Here is a 22,137-nt window from a genome sequence, read left to right on the forward strand (position 1 = left end):
TGGAGTCTCTTGATGCTAGAAAGGACAGCACTTTATTCCACCCACCTCGAGCTAGCTTGGCATCAGAATTGTATGTCAGTTTGAACCACCAAAAGGATGCCAATTTTAGTTTATTCTCTTTTGTTTTGATGTAATGAGTTTACAAATGGACTCTACTGTCCTGAGCAATTAAGAGACCTAGAGAACACTGTAATTAACCTTGTAATCCTTACTTTTGAGCATCAAATAGTATTTTTATATAGATAGAAATTTGCTATTTTGCTTTATCTCTTCAGTTGTAAAACACCATATAACCTTTGTAGTTTGTACTCATTCTCACTTGGTCCAACTGCCAAAAATTTTACTAGCTAGATAAGCTGGCGCCTTTAAGTATAGATGCTATGTTAACTTACATTTTGGTATTTAAGTGAAATAAAATAGGGGACCGGAGGCAGAGCCCCGCCTCCGCGGCTCCCCGGCCTCCGCCTCCTCCACACGGAGGCTCCCTGGCATCTACCGGCCGGCCTCTCTCCTCCTTCCTCTTCCTCTCCCTCCCCCGCTCTCTCTCTCTCTCTCTTTTTCTCTCCCGTTCTCCCTCTCCCTCGCCTCTACTGTGTCGGTACAGGGTTGGCATGGCACGGCGCAGGGCAGTACCGACTCGTGCCGTCGAGCAACCGGAACAGGGGCCGGTACCAGCACAACAGACGTTGGTTGCAATCCTAAAAAATCTACAAAGATGTCTAGTTCTAGTTCTCCAACCCAGCATGTACTCAATGTTATTAAGCTCATTACTAACATCTCTTTTTATCACCTTGTTGATCAATATATCATCACTTTTTATTCATCATCTAATAGCATGCTCGAGCATCATTGGTTGTGGATGCAAAAAGTAATTGACCTTCCCTTCAATGATGATTCATTTTGTTTCCACTTTCATACACTGACTATAAGTAAACAGTATAGGATGAACATTGATGTGAGAATCGGACTCAGACAAGCAGCCCCATGTCTGTCTTGGCAAGCAAAAAAACAAACTAGCAAAGTTATTTTAATACCAAATCCTTTGTCAATATCCAAAATGAATATGGGAAAGTTCTAATGTCATTATGGTGGATCAAACTCATGTACCGTCCAACACTCCAATCTCTGAAACCTGCAAGTGAAGAATTTGATGAGGACCTTAGTGTCTAATGCGTAAAGGACTCACAATACATATCTAATATAGATCATTCGAGATATATACACAAGTTTCTAGTAAAATACTGACCAAACTAAGAACAAGTGAAAATCTATAATAATTTTATTACTTCCCCTATCGATCCATTAATACTATATACATTTAAATCGGAGAACCATAAAGCTGTCATAACTTTTAACTCATACAACCCTCCATTCATCATCGCTTAAACAACATCCTGACGTTTAAACTTCAAGTTAACAATGCTTAAACCTTAAACAAATCAAATTTAAGTTTGATACTCAGAGCACATCAAGTATATATATAATGGAAAATGCATGAACCACATGAAGAATTTAGATCATGAACTCAAACATCAAGACCCTCTATAGTGAAGAAACAAAAAAAAAAGAGAGAGAACCAATTTATAACATAAAAGAACTTTTGATGTCAAAGCTTTCAACAGGAGTTATGTAACTTACAGGAATAAAGTTATCATTGAATGGATCCCAGATATCTAGATCAATTCCATTTAAAATACCATGGAACTTAAAAAGATGAGGAGAAATTGCAGGATTTCCTGAGACCTCCTTGGAATATGTGGGCGAAACCTGCAAAACAGAAAAAGTTGAAAAGTGATTAAAATAAGGAGCACCGCCTACAAAGAAAGGCTGGGTGTTGTCTTACCAAATGCTGCTCAAAATTACTGTTTTAGCACAAATTTTGGATTCTGACCATAGTTAAATTAGAGGATTGACACAAAATAAACCATGTTCAAAGGATGATTAAACAGTAAATTGTGCGCTGCAGAAAGATAGTGATTTAAAGAGCATGGTAGCTTAAATGTATCTTGCTAACATTAAGAAATAATGTTAGAACCATGTTTTAAGTCTTTGTACTAGACCCTATCCATTATCTTACTAGAATGGTCAGTATGTTACAGTATGCCCAATATTGACACATGTACATTGTTGAAATCAGCATAGCACCTATATCATGTGTTGACATGGAAGCGCATCGAGCCAAATTGGTATGGTGCTCCCCAAGGAAGGTCGTACCATTCCAAATCGCCCTGTTCGGAGCATACCGAGCTGTACTCAGGGCGGGACGGCATGGTTTCACCCTTTGGTTCGAAAAACCGACGAGGGAGGGGAAGAGAGAGAAGGAAAGAGAGGAAAAGAGAGAGGGAGGGAGGGATAGAGAGGCGGAGGGAAGGAGGCAGAGAGGGCTTTGGAAGCCCCCTCTCCGCGGCATCATAATAGGGGATTCAGCCTCTTTGTTTTTTGATTTTTTTTTTTTTAAGTGAAGTCGATAGAGGCTGGAGCCCTTGTTTCGGTTTCGAAATAGGGGCTCTGCCTCCGTTACAACGCCGCATAAGAGAGGACAAAACAGGGGCTCTGCCTCTATTACGACGCCGTAGAGGAGAGGAGGGCTTCAAAAGCCCTCTCTCCCCCCTCCCTCTGCCTCTCTCTCTTCGCCACCCTCTCTCCCTCCCTTCCTCCCTCCCTCTCCCTCCCTCCTCTCTCTCTCTTTTCCTCTCTCCTTCCCTTTTTCCCCCTCCCTCTACCTCCCTGCCCTCTCCCTCCCTCCCCCTCTCTCTCTCCCCTTTCCTCTCTCTCCCCCTCCCTCGTCGGTTCTCCTTTATCAGTACACACCGAAACAACACTACACCGTAACGTACCATACTGCCGGCCCCCCAGCATAGGTGTTGGTTCCGGTATAGTGTACCTTGGTGCTCTTTGTACTAGCTGATGTGGTTGATAGTCTAAAATTTGGTTAGAACTACTCCATGAACACCATATGATGTCATCAACAACTGTTCAATTATGACAGTTGCAAGGAAACAAGGATGTTGGATCAAACATGAATTCTAGAATTACTTTTGAGATTACCACATGCAGATAAGAATGACAATGGAAAAGTATGCAAATATAATATGGCTTGCAGTCAGAACTGAAGAAAAGAAAATGTTTGAGAGCCATATATATTCACGACATTATATGCAAGAGAACTAATTTGGCATCAATTTGAAACTAGGGAAAAAAGCAGTCACTTTCTAGAAGACAAACTTTTGAAATAGTTCTAGGTCATTAGTATCGAAAAGACACATGACAGTGGTGAGGTCGATGTCAGTTCGACCTTTGATCTTTCTATGTATTTCATGCATCTATTTTTTCTTTGTATCTGTTGATTGTTCACATACATGATGCTGCCATCATGCCATGGCTGATCACAAGCTAACATGATATCAATGCCAAATTTGCTAGACGTGATGAGTTCAAATCCAGTCCAAGCCAATCAATTAACATGGCTATCCTCTAGCCCCCATTCTAGTTTCCATGTGGATGATTTGGTCTGCATGTGAAAGGGGGTGTTAACTTTAAAATATTTTGTTGGATCATTTTCTATCAGCTACTTCTGATTAGTTAGCACCTTCTTCTAATTAATATTGTTTCTGTAGAGAAACATCTAGGAAAGCAATCAATGAGACATAACTTGCATGAAATAGTAATGGAACTATAACACCACATAAGTAGTGGAATAAATGGGTTAATATTTTCCTAATAAAACTATAAAAAGGACATTAAGGGGGAAATTTTCTCAATTAAGGAGATCATCATTTCAGAGATATCAAAATATGGTCTACAGCTCAAAAAACTAATAAAGGAACACGACAAGCACATCTAATATTCAATAAAACAAAAACATTAGCCAAATCTCACCATCCAAAGCAGAAACTAGATATGAAGGTAATGAAATTATATACTGGACATTGTATATAGTATGTTAGTGATGACTAACTGAAATGCTAAAACGAATATCCCTGCAAGAGTTAGGTACTAACAGTTGTAGCCTTGTCAGCATGTGTCATTGCTTTGCCAATGTGGTGTACCCCATACTCAAGATTGTGAATAGTAAAGACAACTCGAGCATTACTCAGTCCATCATGCCTATAATGTTCTTTAAATAGCCATGCCACGGGGGCACTAGACCAATCATGGCAGTGCAAAATATCCTGTCCATAGAGATACATCAACTATTAGGAAGTTTATGTTAAAAAAAGAATGATATAATGGTGTTGATTACTATCCCAGAAAAATACCAAAACAAGCAAAAAGAGGGACAGAGAGCGAGAGAGATTTCTAGCAAGTAGATAATTGTACAAATTTGGCTTTGAACTTCATAATTTTTGCCTTTGTGCAGATACTTTACCATGCAGAACTATAGACCTCAAAAGACTCCATGTGCAAGTATATAGTCACTTGAGTAAATCAATTTTTTTTATTTTAAAAACAAATGAATGTGTGAGACCCCGGAACTGGGCCCGGTCCATTTGACCGGCCCAGTCCCAGGTTTCAGCCTCACGTGCGTGGCACGTGAGGCACCGGGATGGAAGGATCCATCCCGAAGAAGGAGGAAGCCCTGTTTTTAGGGCTTCTTCTCCTTCTCTTTGAGGCCACCCGAGTCCCCTCTTCTTCCTCGTGCAGCCGCCCGAGAGAGAGAGAGAGAGAGAGAGAGAGGGAGGGAGCCATTGAAGCCGGTCTTCTTTGATCCGGGTGGTTCCATTGCCGCCGGAGAGGAAAGAGCCGCCGAAGAGGGAGGAAGCCGCCGGATCTTTGCCGAGACAGAGGTAAGGTTCCTAATTTCATTTCTCTGTTAAACCATTTGAAAAAAAAAGAAAGAAAGAAAGAAAGAAAGAAAGAAAGAAAGAAGAGAGGGAAGAGGAGACTTACCCACGTGCGGCCGCGAGCACCACCGATGCTGCGGGTCCCCGCCGCGGGCTCTTCCTCTCTTGAGCTCTCTTTCTCCTCCATGGGAAGAAGGAGAGAGCCGGATGTCTCCCGAGCTCGCCGACCTCCCTTCGTGGGAGAAGAAAGAAGAAGAGAGAAAGGGGGGGAAGGAGAAGAAGTCGGGAGAAGAGGAGGAGGAGAAAGAAAAAGAAAGAAGAAAGAAAGGGGGGAAGGAGGAAAAGAAGTCAGAGGAAGCTTCGGGAGAAGAAGGAGAAAAGAAAAAGAAAAGGGAAGGGAAGGAAAGAAAAGAAAAGAAAAAGAAAAGAAAAAAGAAAAGAAAAGAAAAGAAAAGCAAGAAAAAGAAAAGAAAAAATAAATAAATAAATAAATAAAGGGAGAGGGTGGTTTACAGGTATGAACCCGAAACCGAACCCGAACCCGAACCCGAATCCGGGGCGCTAGACACTTCTGCAGGGTCGGCCTTGGGAGAATGTTAAAATTTAAGTTTTATAAATATATATTGTGATGAATTTTAAAAGAAAATATGATTTTTGGATATTAGGTTCTGCGAGAAATTTGTGAGATTAATTGGATTTACTGTGGATCGCGTTCAATGTAAATAATGAACTGCCTTCTCTAGACTCTTCATTTATATAATATTATTTTTGCATCGAATAAATTGTTAATGAATTTATATTTGATTTATGAATTTTACGAGATGATGATTTGAATGAAAAATGAATATGTGAACTGGAATAATATTTTTCAGATTATTGCTATATTTACTGTTCTTGCATCGTATAAGCATATTTAGATCGGATTATGATACATGTATTATGTTACCACAAGAATTTTGATGTGCATCAGATTTAGAACTCTCAGCCTGGCTATGTTCTGGACCCTGCCAATAGGGGGTTATGCATTGGCAATTCTGGCCCCACCACAGGGTATAAGTGCGGTATTCTGGCCCACTCCGCAGGGTATAAGTGCGGTATTCTGGCCCACTCCGCAGGGTATAAGTGCGGTTCTGTTTCTGGCCTAGCCACAGGGTATAAGTGTGGTCGTAGCTAAAGGCTGATGAGATGAATGTGATTTGTTTCGAATCAGATTTATGATTATGTATATGAATATTTGAAAAATACGAATTTTAATGAATTTGTGCTTGAAAAGGAATTGAATATGTTATTATGTTGATTCATCGTAATTTGTATTCATATTTTATGTTAGTATATGAATTGACTAGTTAAGGTGTTTATTACTTACTGGGCTGTCTAGCTCATTATACGATTTCTTACTGTTTTTACAGATCCGAAGAATTAGCTCGATCCGGGATTTTACAATATGGGAGTGCGAATAAAAGAATTATGGCTCAAGTTATCTTAGATTAGGTTTTTATTTAATTTAATGTTCCATCTTTATTGTTCCGCTGCGTATTTAGAATTGTGAGACTTTATAATTTATGTCAGTCAATGGAATAAGATTGCATTTATTTCAGTTGAATTAATTTAGAATTACATAATTGAGGTGTTTTGGTTTAGATGCCTTGCATGCTCGTGGGGAGAGTTCCCTACGGGTGTGCGGCGGTTGGCGCGGACCCCCGGCTCGCGATCTCGGGCCGGGGGCGTGACAACTTTTATGGTATCAGAGCATGAATGGATAAATTCTAAGAAAAAAAAAAAAACTCTGACATGACATGAGTGTAGGTGGGTAGACACTAGGGACATTGGGACGTTAGTTTATGATGATCGTAACAACCATTCTGGTTTCTGATGTGTTGACGACAGGTATTAATCTAGTCCCAATATTTATTTCTATTTATTGTTTTGCCATGCCCACTGCTCTTTGTTAGATAACTCATTATGCTACTAGAAAAGATTCAATAGTTACATAACATTTTTTTTATTGCTTTTCAAAATAAGAAAAGAAACTTTTAACTTTCGAAAGTGTTCACACGGAATAAGACATAATAATGAATGTACCAACAAGCAAGTAATTCTAGGAAAAAAAAAAAGAAAAAAAAAAAATCTAGACTTGACACGGGTATGTTGAGGTTTAAATCAGAATGTGCAGAGAAAATGTGGTGAATGGAATTATTTGAAATTGGTCAGGCAAGACGACTTTGATTTGAAGAGTGTTATGACTTAGTTTGGAAGAAGTATAATCTACTCTTGAACTACATGTACGAAAATTTCGTGGACGAAATTTCTTTTAAGGGAGGAAGGATGTGAGACCCCGGAACTGGGCCCGGTCCATTTGACCGGCCCAGTCCCAGGTTTCAGCCTCACGTGCGTGGCACGTGAGGCACCGGGATGGAAGGATCCATCCCGAAGAAGGAGGAAGCCCTGTTTTTAGGGCTTCTTCTCCTTCTCTTTGAGGCCACCCGAGTCCCCTCTTCTTCCTCGTGCAGCCGCCCGAGAGAGAGAGAGAGAGAGAGAGAGAGAGAGAGAGGGAGAGAGCCATTGAAGCCGGTCTTCTTTGATCCAGGTGGTTCCATTGCCGCCGGAGAGGAAAGAGCCGCCGAAGAGGGAGGAAGCTGCCGGATCTTTGCCGAGACAGAGGTAAGGTTCCTAATTTCATTTCTCTGTTAAACCATTTGAAAAAAAAAGAAAGAAAGAAAGAAAGAAAGAAAGAAAGAAGAGAGGGAAGAGGAGACTTACCCATGTGCGGCCGCGAGCACCACCGATGCTGCGGGTCCCCGCCGCGGGCTCTTCCTCTCTTGAGCTCTCTTTCTCCTCCATGGGAAGAAGGAGAGAGCCGGATGTCTCCCGAGCTCGCCGACCTCCCTTCGTGGGAGAAGAAAGAAGAAGAGAGAAAGGGGGGGAAGGAGAAGAAGTCGGGAGAAGAGGAGGAGGAGAAAGAAAAAGAAAGAAGAAAGAAAGGGGGGAAGGAGGAAAAGAAGTCAGAGGAAGCTTCGGGAGAAGAAGGAGAAAAGAAAAAGAAAAGGGAAGGGAAGGAAAGAAAAGAAAAGAAAAAGAAAAGAAAAAAGAAAAGAAAAGAAAAGAAAAGCAAGAAAAAGAAAAGAAAAAAAAATAAATAAATAAATAAAGGGAGAGGGTGGTTTACGGGTATGAACCCGAAACCGAACCCGAATCCGGGGCGCTAGACACTTCTGCAGGGTCGGCCTTGGGAGAATGTTAAAATTTAAGTTTTATAAATATATATTGTGATGAATTTTAAAAGAAAATATGATTTTTGGATATTAGGTTCTGCGAGAAATTTGTGAGATTAATTGGATTTACTGTGGATCGCGTTCAATGTAAGTAATGAACTGCCTTCTCTAGACTCTTCATTTATATAATATTATTTTTGCATCGAATAAATTGTCAATGAATTTATATTTGATTTATGAATTTTACGAGATGATGATTTGAATGAAAAATGAATATGTGAACTGGAATAATATTTTTCAGATTATTGCTATATTTACTGTTCTTGCATCGTATAAGCATATTTAGATCGGATTATGATACATGTATTATGTTACCACAAGAATTTTGATGTGCATCAGATTTAGAACTCTCAGCCTGGCTATGTTCTGGACCCTGCCAATAGGGGATTATGCATTGGCAATTCTGGCCCCACCACAGGGTATAAGTGTGGTATTCTGGCCCACTCCTCAGGGTATAAGTGCGGTATTCTGGCCCACTCCGCAGGGTATAAGTGCGGTTCTGTTTCTGGCCTAGCCACAGGGTATAAGTGTGGTCGTAGCTAAAGGCTGATGAGATGAATGTGATTTGTTTCGAATCAGATTTATGATTATGTATATGAATATTTGAAAAATACGAATTTTAATGAATTTGTGCTTGAAAAGGAATTGAATATGTTATTATGTTGATTCATCGTAATTTGTATTCATATTTTATGTTAGTATATGAATTGACTAGTTAAGGTGTTTATTACTTACTGGGCTGTCTAGCTCATTATACGATTTCTTACTGTTTTTACAGATCCGAAGAATTAGCTCGATCTGGGATTTTACAATATGGGAGTGCGAATAAAAGAATTATGGCTCAAGTTATCTTAGATTAAGTTTTTATTTAATTTAATGTTCCATCTTTATTGTTCCGCTGCGTATTTAGAATTGTGAGACTTTATAATTTATGTCAGTCAATGGAATAAGATTGCATTTATTTCAGTTGAATTAATTTAGAATTACATAATTGAGGTGTTTTGGTTTAGATGCCTTGCATGCTCGTGGGGAGAGTTCCCTACGGGTGTGCGGCGGTTGGCGCGGACCCCCGGCTCGCGATCTCGGGCCGGGGGCGTGACAGAATGGTTCCTATAGATCAAATATACAAGAAAAGACAGTTTATTTGAGTCATGTAAATCACCAATAATTGGTCATCCAACTACTTCATTGAAGACAATTTTTAAAAATAAATCTTGAAGAGACAAATGATAGTAATTTTAATGCAAAATTTCAATTTAAGATGCCAAAAAATCTCATAAAGGTGTATTTTGCTGCAATTGGTACATGTTCTAATGAAAGGATAGCCAACTGAAAAATAGACAACTAATAGTTTTCTAAAAGCTTGTATCCTGTGCTTACATGTATATGGAATTCTATTTACAGTACTCACATGCTACACATGACGGTTATAGGCCATTATAATGATACATCATCTGCATGCCCCATTTGATAGACAATTATACTCTTGCAATGTTTGCTACCAGTTCCTATTATCTCATGGCATCAGATCTAAGAATCCCCTTCTCGAATTTGCTAAGTAAACTTCAAGAATCATTTTATAAAAATAGCAATTAAATCAACAATCCACATCGCCAGATATGGTCACAGGATGAATGTCATCATGTTAGAACCTTTATTGGAGCTAGATGTGTAGTTTGCTCACAAGTCATTGTACAAAAATGGCAACTCTATCATCAATCTACATCACCAGACATGGTCACAGCATGAGTGCCATCATGTTAGTATCCTCATTGGAGCAAGATGTGTTAGATGCAAGCTGAGAAAACAAGATCTTAGATCTATTCCAGAAAATGTTTTCAGATTATTTTTTGAATTATTACTAAAATCAGAAAATCTAAGCAATCAAAGAACTAAAGAAAAAGGGTAGGAAATCCTGGATTGAAGCATGCTGGGTGCTGTCCTAAGAGGATAGAATGCTGGCTCTGTGCACAGGGTTCTCACAATCTACTCTGAAGATATGACCAAGTCTTGCATATGCTCCATTGCTACACTGCACAAAGAAGCATTTGAACCAATCTTCTCAATTAAAGACGGAAAAAGGAAAAGGATTTATATGGTTAATACTCACTGAAGAGTTTATGAGCGGAAGACATGAAAATGATGTGGGAGTTGGGGTTTTAGAAAGGAGAAGCTCTGGGACAAGTTTGGGAAAAGGTGGGAACTATTAATATTATATCAATATTTTTTACAGGAATTGCACAAGGAAATGTGGGTTGTTCCCCACTAACCTTAACCAATAGAGATGTTACCCAACAAATCTTACCACATTCTCGCACTCACCAACCTAGGGAGAGAGGTCAAATCAGAGGTCCTTGAGGAAGAGGACAAACTGGTCAAAGAAAAAAAGAAAAGAAAAGAAAACAATCAAAAATTGGTAAAAGTGAAACCATCTTTTCCCAACAATCACCCACATGGTTCCTTTTTTGTAAAGAATAAAATACAAAAAATTGGGCAACAAATCCTCTGCAATAAGTGAAGGCATCTTCTGATCATCTTATCAAGTATGAACTGTGGCTTACGGATCTATACGATGGCTCACCAGTAGAGTTGTAGATGTTGATGTTACTGTATGGAATCTATGGATGCTTCTTACGTATATATAAAATATTTTATTTACTGTCAAATCCCAATCATATCATGTCCTACTTCTAAAGATTGTATCATATCTACATATGTTGAATTCATATCTCATATCTGTGTCCATGCCTCAAAGACAATGATTAGCAAGGACACTTTTTCCCATGTTTTTATTTGACCTGGCCTGAGCTTCAAGCTGCACAAATTCCTTGTTGAGGCATCTCATGTTTCCCTTGACAACAATCACACGCACCCATTAGGCCACTTGTATTTAAATTCATGACTCGGTCTAAACAATTTAGCCAAGTGTTGGTAACTGATATTAGCACACATGTACTCCTGGAGTCAATGACATATGCAAAAACTATGAGATAAAAACATCTCTGTTAGTGTTGAATCACTTCTCAAGCAACTAAGAAACAAACACTGTTACCATATCATGGTCATCATACATAACTTGCAGCCATGTCAAATGAGTCACTAAAAGTGATCGTTGGCTATTATTTTTAGGAAAAATAAATTTAAGACACACTTCTCTCAATTGACTAAGCAAACAGCTGCATCTCCATCAATGCCAAACAGTTCTAAGGAATTACATCTCATGGTACCAATGCACCAAACATAAATCAAAAATGAGTAATGCAAGTGTCTCAACCATCAAATCATGATGTGTTAGGCTCATTCAGTTTAAATAACCAAGTGGTGTGGTGTTATAATTATCCACCTGTCTTTTCACATGACATAAGGGTTATTTTGATGGCAAATGTCCTGAGCCAATGCAAATTGCAATGTAAACTTGAACTACTACAGTGCTCAACGTTTGAAATGCCCAGTACGGGGTCTACCGGTCAATATTAAGTATGGCATGTACTGTGGTACACCTCCATACATACTCATGGTTTATCCAAGGTCTGAAATAGCATGGTATAATATGATAATCTACACGCTCAATATACCTTGGTATGCCTCAGTAGAGGAATATCATACCGCAGTACAGTCAGTTTTTCAAACCTTGCCTGTACCCTATGCTCATGTGATGATTTGTTGCTTCAGATTGATAGGCTAGTACTAATCTTGTCCGGTATCGATGTTAAGGCCTTCTAACAATCAGCATAGCTCAGCTTCTGAACCGTTATTTGCAGATTTATTCAATTATTTAACCAACATGATCAATCAAGTAGGGCTCATCAATACCAACTTCTGTACGACTGCCTCTGCATTTTATTTTAGAAGGTAATATTTCTGGTTGTTTAAAAATTAAAAAATATGCCAATAAAATCTACTACATATAATAAATAAAATGAACAAAGTATGTAAAATTTTTACCCATAGAATGAAAATGAAAAGATATTATAATTTTTAAAATAATCAATATTCACAGACATGTATATAACTTTAGCTTACAGGACATGATTCACTTTGGAATAGAAACTCAAGAGCTGCATGACAAAAGAAACCAAATCTATCACCATCATTCCTGCCATAGATGCATCCAACCGAAAACATTCTGCAAAACAAAAAAGTATTTTAGCCTCATAATAGTGACTCTGTTGCAGGAAAGAATGTTACTAGATATTCTTTGATCTTAAAAACTTGTATACAAGAAAATTACATAGAATAAACACAAAATCCAAGTTATATATGAGTGCATGGGTAAAAACTAATAAATTTACAGCCATAATTTCTTATATATATTAATCCATATATACTACAAATATTTTTTTAGTTTTTAACTATTTGATAAGAACTCAAAATACAACATGGAAGTATCAGTATCTATAAGGATCAAGAAACAGAACTTTTGAGTAATCCCTTAACTCTCTAAAGGATTTACATCACCCTAATCCAAGACATTTATACAATGATGCCAAGAATGATACCAGAAGTCAGTATATCCAAATACAAATGGAAGAGCAACGTCGGCGGAACCGGTATCAGGCACCGTACAGGTTGCCCGGCAGGATGAGTCGGTACAGGCCCGTGCCGTGCCGTGTCGGCCCCTTTCGACACAGTAGAAGAGACGGGGGAGAGGAAGAATGAGAGAGGAAGAGAGAGAAAGAGGGGGGAGGGAGGGAAAGGAAGAGAGAGGCCGGCCCCGGAGCCCGGAGGGAGGGAAAGGAAGAGAGAGGCCGGCCGGGGTCGGCCGACGGAGGCCGGAGAGCCTCTACACGGAGAAGGCGGAGGCCAGTGAGACGCGGAGAAGGGGCTCCGCCTCCGATCCCCTATTTCGTTCAAAACTGGGGCCCGGAAGGGGCCCTTTTTATTTTTGCGTTTTTTTAAGTTGAAGTTAGCAATGGGGACTGGAGGCGGAGCCCCGCCTCCGCATCTCCCCGGCTTCCGCCTCCTCTGCGCGGAGGTTTCCCGGCCTCCGCCGACCGACCTCTCTTCCTTCCTCTCCCTCCCTTCCCCGCTCTCTCTCTCTCTTTTCCTCTTTTTTCTTCTTCTTCTCTCCCTCTGGCGAAGGTGTCGCGGTTTTAATGCTGGAACCGTCCCGGTCCGCCGCCGGTATGGCCCCGGACTCCCCGAACCGGCAGTTCGGGACCTTGGGGAAGAGAATAATAATGCAAAAAACAAGCACATTGTGCATCACAAGAATCTGAAAAGGCATGGTTTTGATACCAATAGGTTTATTTGGTAAGCTATGATTAAAAGGAAATGAAGATCCAAGACCATGCCATAGAAGAAATGGGATAATGAGGAAAAAGTTGATATTTAGTTCTTGTCATGTTGCACAATAACCGTAAAATCTTAGAAGAAATAGGATAGTTCCATAATTCTGTATAGTTTTAAACAGACTAATGTAAATGCATCTAGGCATTGGTAAGGATATACAGGGAAACATAAGGACCCACATATCCTCAAGAAACATAGATTCCTGTGATTGTCTGCAGAAAGAGGCCTAAGAGTAGCCAAGAATTTTATATTTGAATCTTTACCTTTCAAGATATACCATCTTGTCTCCTTAAGAAACAAGTTTCATGATGTTCTAGCCTTCTAGGGGATTTTGGCCCTTGTACAAGCTTTTGATATTCTAATAAACTGAGGGCTTTAGCAGACTTTTGCAATTGCCATCCCAATATCTCTGCTTTAGATATTATAACTAGAATTTAAGGCACGGGAAAAGAACTGGTTAAGACCTTAGAGATCACTATGGTTTCAATTACCAAGGATTGTAATGGAATTTTTATTAATAGCTTCTAATGCTAGATCTAATATCTTAACAGGTGCTTAATGAGTCTCTGAAGGTTGTTCAAGTTCTAAAATGAAAGCTGCAGCACTGACTTTACTGCAACAGAAAGGAAAATTAAGACAGGACAAGAGAAGGAAGAAGAAAGAACAGATTCGACTGATCAGCACTATACTTCTTTATCCTTGCATTTTTTTTGGCTGTTAAGCAATAGAATAAGCAGATCAATTGAACAAAATCGTTTCATTATGCAGATGAACAGATTTAGAAGATAGGTGCAACTGGAGGAAAATGAAGGAAAAAATAAAGAAGCAAAGATGGAAAAGAAAGAGCAAGTGAAAGGGAGCATCAGACTTTCCTTCAGAAAACTAAATCGAACCGAAATAACCATAAACACAACAATCCAGCCTTTTACCAACTATGAGGATTGACCTTATGGATTCTCATTCACCAAGTATTTCTGATGTAATTTCAAGATTCTCCATATCCTTCCTCACAACCTCCATCCATGTTATCTTATGTCTTCCTCTCCTTTCTCTACAAGCTTCAAGACAAACTGAAGTATATCTCCTTATGGAGCCTCCTCAATCAATTTTCCATCACTTTGTCCTTTTGTGCAACTCCTACAACTCCCCTAATATACTCATTTCGCAATCCATCCTTTATAGTTTTATTACACATCTTAACACTCTCATTTCTTCCCAAAGATAGACTGTCGGCAAAGAACAGAAACCAGAATAAGTCCTATGAGTTGGACTTTACCATATTTGAATCAGGCAACGACATGTTTCTCGCTGAAACCATTGTAAACCCCATGTTTGAATAGCAGTGCTAAAGCAGCAAACAGAATGAATAGGTCTCCTAATTTTAAGCCTCTTTGGGGCCCACAGCAAGCCTAACCCAATCCCACTCATTTTCCCATGTAGAGGCAGCCTGCATTTACTTTTCAAGACTAACAATATTTTGTAAAGTTTCAACAAGTGTACCTTTTTAGAGTCTGTTATTCCAACATGCATTTATATGCTTGTATTTAAACATTTTTGTTTCATTTAAAGAAAGGTGCAAAACATTATATTTGTGAATCAAGCTAACAGTGAACGTCCTGAGCTTAACCTCACTGTGGAATAGCAAATGATATTCGCACACCCTATTAGACAACCAATAAATCTAAGAAGACAGGTCCATATTTCACCTACTGTCCACAAATGGGACAATTTGAAGACCAGATTTTGGCTCAACGAAATGATAACATAGTTCTTGATAAACTCAGAAATCAAAGCGGCACCCAAAAGTTTATAGGTGTCAAACAGTAGAAGGTTTTGTATCATTCCATCAATATGATTGCAAATATCATACCTCTCAAAGTGTAAATGTGAAAGACAAAATTGCATACATGCTCATGTTGACAAGATGAATATCCTTGAATCAAGAACCTAAGAAAATAATTATAATATTGTACAAAAAGCTTATTGTGCCTGAGATCTAGCCTATCACCAAGACTTATGCCTGTGTAGGTGAAAAACACCAACTTGCACAGCTTGACAGGTGCTGTAGGTCCCGCACCAGACATCTCTTGGGGCCCATGCAAATTTTGAAGTTGATTAACGCAATTGGTGGTATAACTTACATGAACATCTAGATTAAACACAAATACAAGAACAAAATTTAAAAATAAATAAATAAATAAATCTTACCTCAAATAACTGGCGCAAGTTTCATCTTCTAATACAAGCTCGATTTATTTTGATAAGGTGATGTCTTTAGTTAATTTGAAGCATATATTTATGAATGCATGACTTGACAAGATATTACAATCAGACTAACAAAATCTAGAATGGCTAGTTTATGGTTAAAGGTCAATGCCTACTAGTAATCATGAAATTAAACAACTAACAATAATTTTCTACTACCATGAAAAAGAAGGCAAAAGATTGCCATACTAGTTGATTAAAAAGGAAGATGCCTTAGTTACAATTTAGAAGAGAGGATTCAGTCTAGACTCTAAACCAAGGTTCGCCGTTCCGGTACCTAACCCATACCAATGCCACACTATCATAGTGTCGGTACGGTGCGGTACGCGGTATGCCTGACGTACTGAGTATCGATACGCCACCAGTACCGGACCGGTACGTTATGCCCAGTACAACATGCTTAACCATCAATCTGTCAATTGGAGAATATGAGGTGAACAAGACAAAGGATCTACAGGTGACAACCTGCGTAACCATCAATCTAATATAGCTGCTAGAGAAAACAGGAGAAAAAATGCGTTTTATTAAAATGTTCATATTTTGGAAAATGTATAAGATAGCCAAATGAATAGAACATAGGATCTATAGGTAACAACATGCTGAAACAGCAGATTCTAATGGACTGTTGCAAGTGAAAAGGAACGATGTTTTTAATTATCTTACAAAGCATATATTTTGGAAAAATTAAAAGATGACCAACAGAAAGTAACAATTCTATGATGTAAGACTAAAACTAAATTACTACATTACCCATTGTGAGGCTCTAGAAAGTAAACAGAGAGGCCTTCAACTTTTCCAAACCAAACTTTTACTTCTGTTCCACCCCAGCCAAAGCTTTGATGAAAATGGAAGTCCTTCACCTACATTGCAACAAAGGTAGTTAAGTAGGAAAATTTCCATTATAAACAATGTATACACATGAAAGTTACAGGAATGAGCTTGCAATCTGAAGCCTGTTGTGGTGGTAAAGAAACACAAGCTATTATTTGTTCTCCAACGAGCACACTCCAAAACCATATACCAGGTACAAACTTGATAGTCACAAGGAACCCTTATTGTTGATGGAACTAAGGGAACCAGAAGCAAATCAGCAACTCATATAAATAGCACACACTGTTTTATTACAATGAGAGAGAGAAGAGAGAGAAGTGTGAAAGAGAGAGAGAGAGACAAATATATAATTATGTAGTACTGTCAGCATCTGAGGACATAATATTCTTCTCCAACGAGAAAAGGAAACAGCAATTCTGTTAAAACTGTATACAGAAGTCTGACAAGGAAGAAAATTCAGTGAATCATAGAATTTTAGTAGACCACATTCGTACTCTTAAAGTCTTGCCAAGCTAAAACCCTTTTACCGCACAATATAATCCAAAACTTCCTGAAAATTAATGTTGGATTCTGTTACGGGGGAACTAAGCCGCCATGCTCCACGTGACCGGCACGCGCGCCCATGAAGACTACGGCTGTCCTTTGATCCAGCAATCCGACCCCGAGTCGGACATCTTCGGCTCCACAGCCCGACCTCGGGTCGGCTGCCCCCTGATCCAGCACTCCGACCCCGAGTCGGAGATCTCTTGATAACGACAGGCTGCTTCCCAGAGGCACGCCGAGGCCTCCTGCTCCACTACTCCCTGCAACGGCTGTATCCGATGCTGTTCCACGATCTCCTGTATCAGCCGTACAAAGCGGAACTCCACTACGCCCTGTCATGGCCGTACCCAGCGCTGCTCCACGACGCCCTGTAACGGCCATGTCAGTGGCCACTCCATCGCGCCCCACGATGACAAACCCCCCTGAGAGACCCCCCAGCCAGGTATATATGCGGCTGGGGGGAGAAGGGGGGGGTAAGCAATATCTTCCAGAGCACTCTCTTGCTTGCGATTATCATTTCTCCTCCTCCTCCAATCTCCTCTGACTTGATCGTCGGAGGGCCCCCACTACCCCAGTGGTGGTGCGAGGCTTGCTTGCAGGTTTCCCGGTGGAAGGTGGAGCGTAACCAACACCAACCAAGACAACTCAGACGGAACCCCGTTCACACCGCTGTGTCAATCGTTCTCGGTTTGGACCACCAGCAACAGTTGGCGCTAGAGGAAGGGACTGATCTCAGAGCGATCGTAATGGCACGGCGAGGTGGTCGTGGAGCTTCCAATGCCTCCGGTCGCGGGGCCTCTCGCGCCTCCGGCCGGGAGGCCGCTGCGTCTCCAACACATTCTCAGCAACACTCAACCGTTCCACCCCCGATTCAGATGGTCGAAGCCGCTCAGTTCGACCAGTTAGCCCAGCAGGTCCGCACCCTCGCGGAGGCAGTGCAGAACCTGCAGGGTGTGATGTCTCGGGCGCCGCAGCGGGCCCAGGAGCCGCTGCTCCCTGAGCGCTCACCTGTCCTCCTTAACCCGCGCTCCTTCCTCTCCCATGGGGAGGAGCGCCGGCGCGAGGAAGATTCTCGAGCACGGTCCATTCTGCCGGGACCGTCCCATCGAAGCTGCGCGGGGTACAAGAGGCGGGCCCGGGCGCGTTCCCAGACCCCCCAGTCCTCAAGGAACCCGCGCTCCAGTCGGTCCCCCTCTCGGTGCTCCTTGTCTCCCACCCACCGGTCGCGCTCCCTGGACCGGCGGGTGGACGATCTCCACCGACAACTCCAGGTCCTGAAGGGCCACTCTAAAGATCCCTTCGCCGACTTGGAGATCTCCTCCCAACCGGCGCTTGCCTCGAGGATCCTGCGGACCCCAAATCCGCCGGGATTCAAAATGCCGGCGATCGAGCCCTATGACGGGGCGGCGGACCCGCGGGATCACGTGGAGAGTTTCAGGACTCTTATGCTCCTCCATGGAGCATCAGATCCCCTCCTCTGCAAGGCCTTCCCGGCGACCCTCCGTGGCCCAGCCAGGGCGTGGTTCGCCGGCCTGGAGGCTGACTCTATCCAGTCCTTTGACCAGTTCACTCGCCTCTTCATCAGCCATTTCGCCGTCAGTAGCCGGCGGCGATTGGTTTCCGACTCCCTCTTTGATGTCCGGCAAAACGAGGGAGAAAGCCTGCGGGATTACCTTACCCGCTTCAACAAGGCTACATTGGAGGTCCGGAACCTGAGCCAGGAGGTGGCTCTCTCAGCCCTGAAGCGTGGCTTCCGGAAGGGCAGACTCACCTTCTCCCTGGACAAACGCCTGCCGCGGAGCTTCCCGGAGCTGTTGTCTCGGGCGAACCAGTATGCAGACGCCGAGGAGGCAGCCGCCCACCGGAACAAGGAGGCCGCCGAGGCCCCTCTAAAGCTCGGGAAGAAAAGGCGAAAAGAGGCACCCCAGAGGAGGAGCCCGACGCCTCAACATCGGCGCAGAAGCCCGTCACCGGCGAGGAACCACGGCGCCCCACGCCCTCGTTCTCCGCACCGACGCTTCAACCGGTACACCCCACTCCTGGCCCCCCGGGCCCAGATCCTTATGGAGGTCAAGGGGTGGGAGAACCTCCCGGTCCCGAGGCAGATGAAGAAAATCCCTGGGAGGAGGCCCTCTCGAGCGTACTGTGAGTACCACCGAGACCACGGCCACGACACCGAAGACTGCTTCCAGCTTCGGGACGAGATCGAGGCTCTCATCCGCCGAGGGCGTCTCGGTCGATATGTAAACGACCGACGTCCCCCCGCAGACCCGCGCCCGGCCGACCCGGCCCCTCAGGAGCCTCGGGAGCAGAATCGACCCGTCGCGGGCGTGATCCACACCATCACTGGGGGCTGCTCTCGGCCTGTGAGGAACGCAGGGGGCTCGGTGGAAGCATCAGGGGTGGCCGTCGCGAAGAGGCAGCGGGTCGGAAATGTAATCACTTTTTGTGATGAGGATGTAAAGGGGGTTCAGACCCCCCATGATGATGCCATGGTGATCTCCCTCACTATGGCGAACTATGATGTAAGGCGTGTTCTTGTGGATAGTGGAAGCTCAGCTGATATTTTGTTTTACGAGGCCTTCCAAAAGATGAGCTTGTCCCGACAAGTGTTGCACAAAACATCCACCCCCCTCATAGGATTCACTGGAGATGCTATCTCGGCCGAAGGTGTCGTTGAGCTGCCTGTGACTGCGGGCGTTGCACCCGCAGAAGCCACGGTGCGGCTCGGGTTCTTGGTCGTCCGTGTTCCCTCGGCCTACAACGCTATCCTCGGACGACCCGGACTGAACGCCCTTCGCGCGGTAGTCTCTACATACCATTTGCTAATGCGGTTCCCCACGGCGGCCGGGATTGGAGAGGTCCGAGGTGACCAACCGACCGCACGGCAATGTTTCCTAGCAACTCTCAAAGGGAAGAAGCCCGTGGAGGCCCTAAGCGTCGAGTCCCTTGACGCCAGAGACGAGGTGGCTTTGCGGCACGGGGAGCCGGCCGAGGGTGTGATCGAAGTTCCCCTTGAGGAGGGTCGCCCGGACCGTACGGTCCGGGTCGGTGCCAACCTCGACTCGGAAGCTCGGCTCAGGTTAGTGGAATTCCTCCGAGCCAATGCTGATGTATTTGCCTGGTCGGCGGCCGATGTACCCGGGATCGACCCGGAGGTCATTTCTCACGCCCTCAACGTCGACCCGACCCACCGACCAGTAAAGCAGAAGAAGAGACACTGTGCCCCGGATCGGATCCGAGTGGTCGACCAGGAGGTAGACAAGCTCTTGGAGGCAGGATTCATAAGGGAGGTCAGCTACCCCGAATGGCTGGCAAACGTCGTACTTGTCCGGAAGGCAAGCGGGAAGTGGAGGATGTGCGTCGACTACACCGACCTGAACAAGGCGTGCCCCAAGGATAGCTTTCCGCTTCCACGGATAGACCAACTGGTCGACGCGACTTCCGGATATCAGCTGCTGTCTTTCATGGACGCCTTCTCCGGCTACAACCAAATAATGATGGCTCCGCAGGACGAGGAGAAAACTGCCTTTATAACAGACCGGGGGCTGTACTGTTACAAGGTAATGCCCTTTGGTCTGAAGAATGCTGGCGCCACTTACCAGCGCCTCGTCAACAAAATCTTCAAAGGGCAAATCGGCCGGAACATGGAGGTGTACGTGGACGATATGCTGGTGAAGAGCCGCCATGCCGACCAGCACATCGCGGATCTGGAGGAGACTTTTGCCACCCTGCGGAAGTTTCGCATGAAGCTGAACCCAGCGAAGTGCGCCTTTGGCGCTTCGGCCGGGAGGTTCCTCGGTTTCATTGTCAACCAGCGGGGGATCGAAGCCAACCCTGACAAAATCAAGGCCATCCAAGATATGTCCCCTCCGACCAAAGTGAAGGAGGTTCAGGAGCTCGCTGGAAGGGTCGCCGCGCTCGGACGATTTGTGGCAAAATCGGCCGAACGCTGCCAACCGTTCTTCAAGGTGTTGAAGCGTCCGAAAGACTTCCTTTGGACGGCCGAATGTCAAGTGGCATTCGACCAACTCAAGGAGTACTTGGCGTCTCCTCCCCTGCTGTCCAAGCCGCAAGAGGGGGAGATGCTCTACCTCTATCTGGCGGTCTCCCCAACCGCAGTCAGCGCAGTACTGGTTCGGGAAGAGGCAAAGCTCCAGAAGCCTGTGTACTACATCAGCCGGGTCCTACGGGATGCCGAGACGCGGTATGCGAAGGCGGAAAAGATCGCCTTCGCGCTGCTCACTGCGGCCAGGAGGCTTCGCCCCTATTTCCAGGCTCATCCTGTCACCCTCTTGACCGATCAACCACTGCGGCAGATCCTCAGCAATCCTGAGAATGCGGGACGGCTGGTGAAGTGGGCAGTAGAACTTGGTGAGTTCGACATCCGCTACCAGCCCCGACCCGCCATCAAGGCCCAAGTGCTCGCGGACTTCCTCGCTAAGTGCACTGTGCAGGAGGCGGAACCTAGGCCGCCGGAAACACCCAGCCTCGACCTCCCAATCTGGACGCTTCACATTGATGGGTCGTCGAACCCCGAAGGTGGAGGGGCCGGGCTGGTCCTTACCAGTCCCGATGGAGTGATAGCCGAGTATGCCTTGAGGTTCGGATTTCCAGTGACCAACAACGAGGCGGAATACGAGGCCCTAGTCACAGGACTCAAACTCACCAAGGAGCTCGGCATCCGGCGTTTGAAGGTCTTCACCGACTCCCAGCTGGTGGTCGGGCAGGTCCGAGGGGAGTTCGAGGCTCGGAGCCCGACCATGCAGAGCTATGTCTGGAAGGTGCAAGCACTCATTCCCGACCTCGGCAGTGTTGACATTCAGCAGGTCCCGAGAAGCGAAAATGCCAGGGCCGACAGGCTGTCCCGCTTGGTGGGCGCAGACGCGCACAACTTGTCGAGGGCGATCTACCTGGAGACCCTGGATGCCCCGAGCATCGGCGAGGCCGGAGCGGTGATGGCGATTGATCCGGAGCCATCTTGGATGGACCCGCTCGTCGCCTACCTCGCCGAAGGAATCCTCCCAGAGGACGAAGGTCAAGCTCGGCGACTCGTCATGAAGTCCGCCCACTACGTACTCTATGAAGGGAGGCTGTATCGGACCTCGTTCACCGCCCCCCTCTTAAGGTGCCTCCGCCCCTCGGAAGCG

At 44.0% G+C, this 22,137-nt stretch overlaps 1 protein-coding gene across 3 annotated transcripts in view; it reads right to left on the reverse strand.

Annotated features, from left to right (window-relative positions):
* The window catches only part of SS3 (starch synthase 3), a 54,321-nt gene that overhangs the window by 10,917 nt on the left and 21,267 nt on the right, over positions 1–22,137 (reverse strand). For 2 of the 3 annotated variants that reach the window (XM_039114453.2, XM_039114457.2), the window contains exons 8-11: positions 16,364–16,473; positions 12,080–12,182; positions 4,002–4,172; positions 1,639–1,767 (exon numbers count right to left, since the gene is read on the reverse strand). In XM_039114453.2, coding sequence (XP_038970381.2) covers positions 1,639–1,767; positions 4,002–4,172; positions 12,080–12,182; positions 16,364–16,473 — 513 coding nt within the window. Of the gene's footprint in view, positions 1–1,034; positions 1,133–1,638; positions 1,768–4,001; positions 4,173–12,079; positions 12,183–16,363; positions 16,474–22,137 lie in introns of all 3 variants that reach the window. The other variant, XR_015974854.1, reaches the window with a different exon arrangement.

This window comes from Phoenix dactylifera, chromosome 2 (assembly GCF_051530095.1).
Source record: "Phoenix dactylifera cultivar Ajwa chromosome 2, Ajwa_hap1_PhDact_Kaust_v1.1, whole genome shotgun sequence".
Classification (NCBI taxonomy): domain Eukaryota; kingdom Viridiplantae; phylum Streptophyta; class Magnoliopsida; order Arecales; family Arecaceae; genus Phoenix; species Phoenix dactylifera.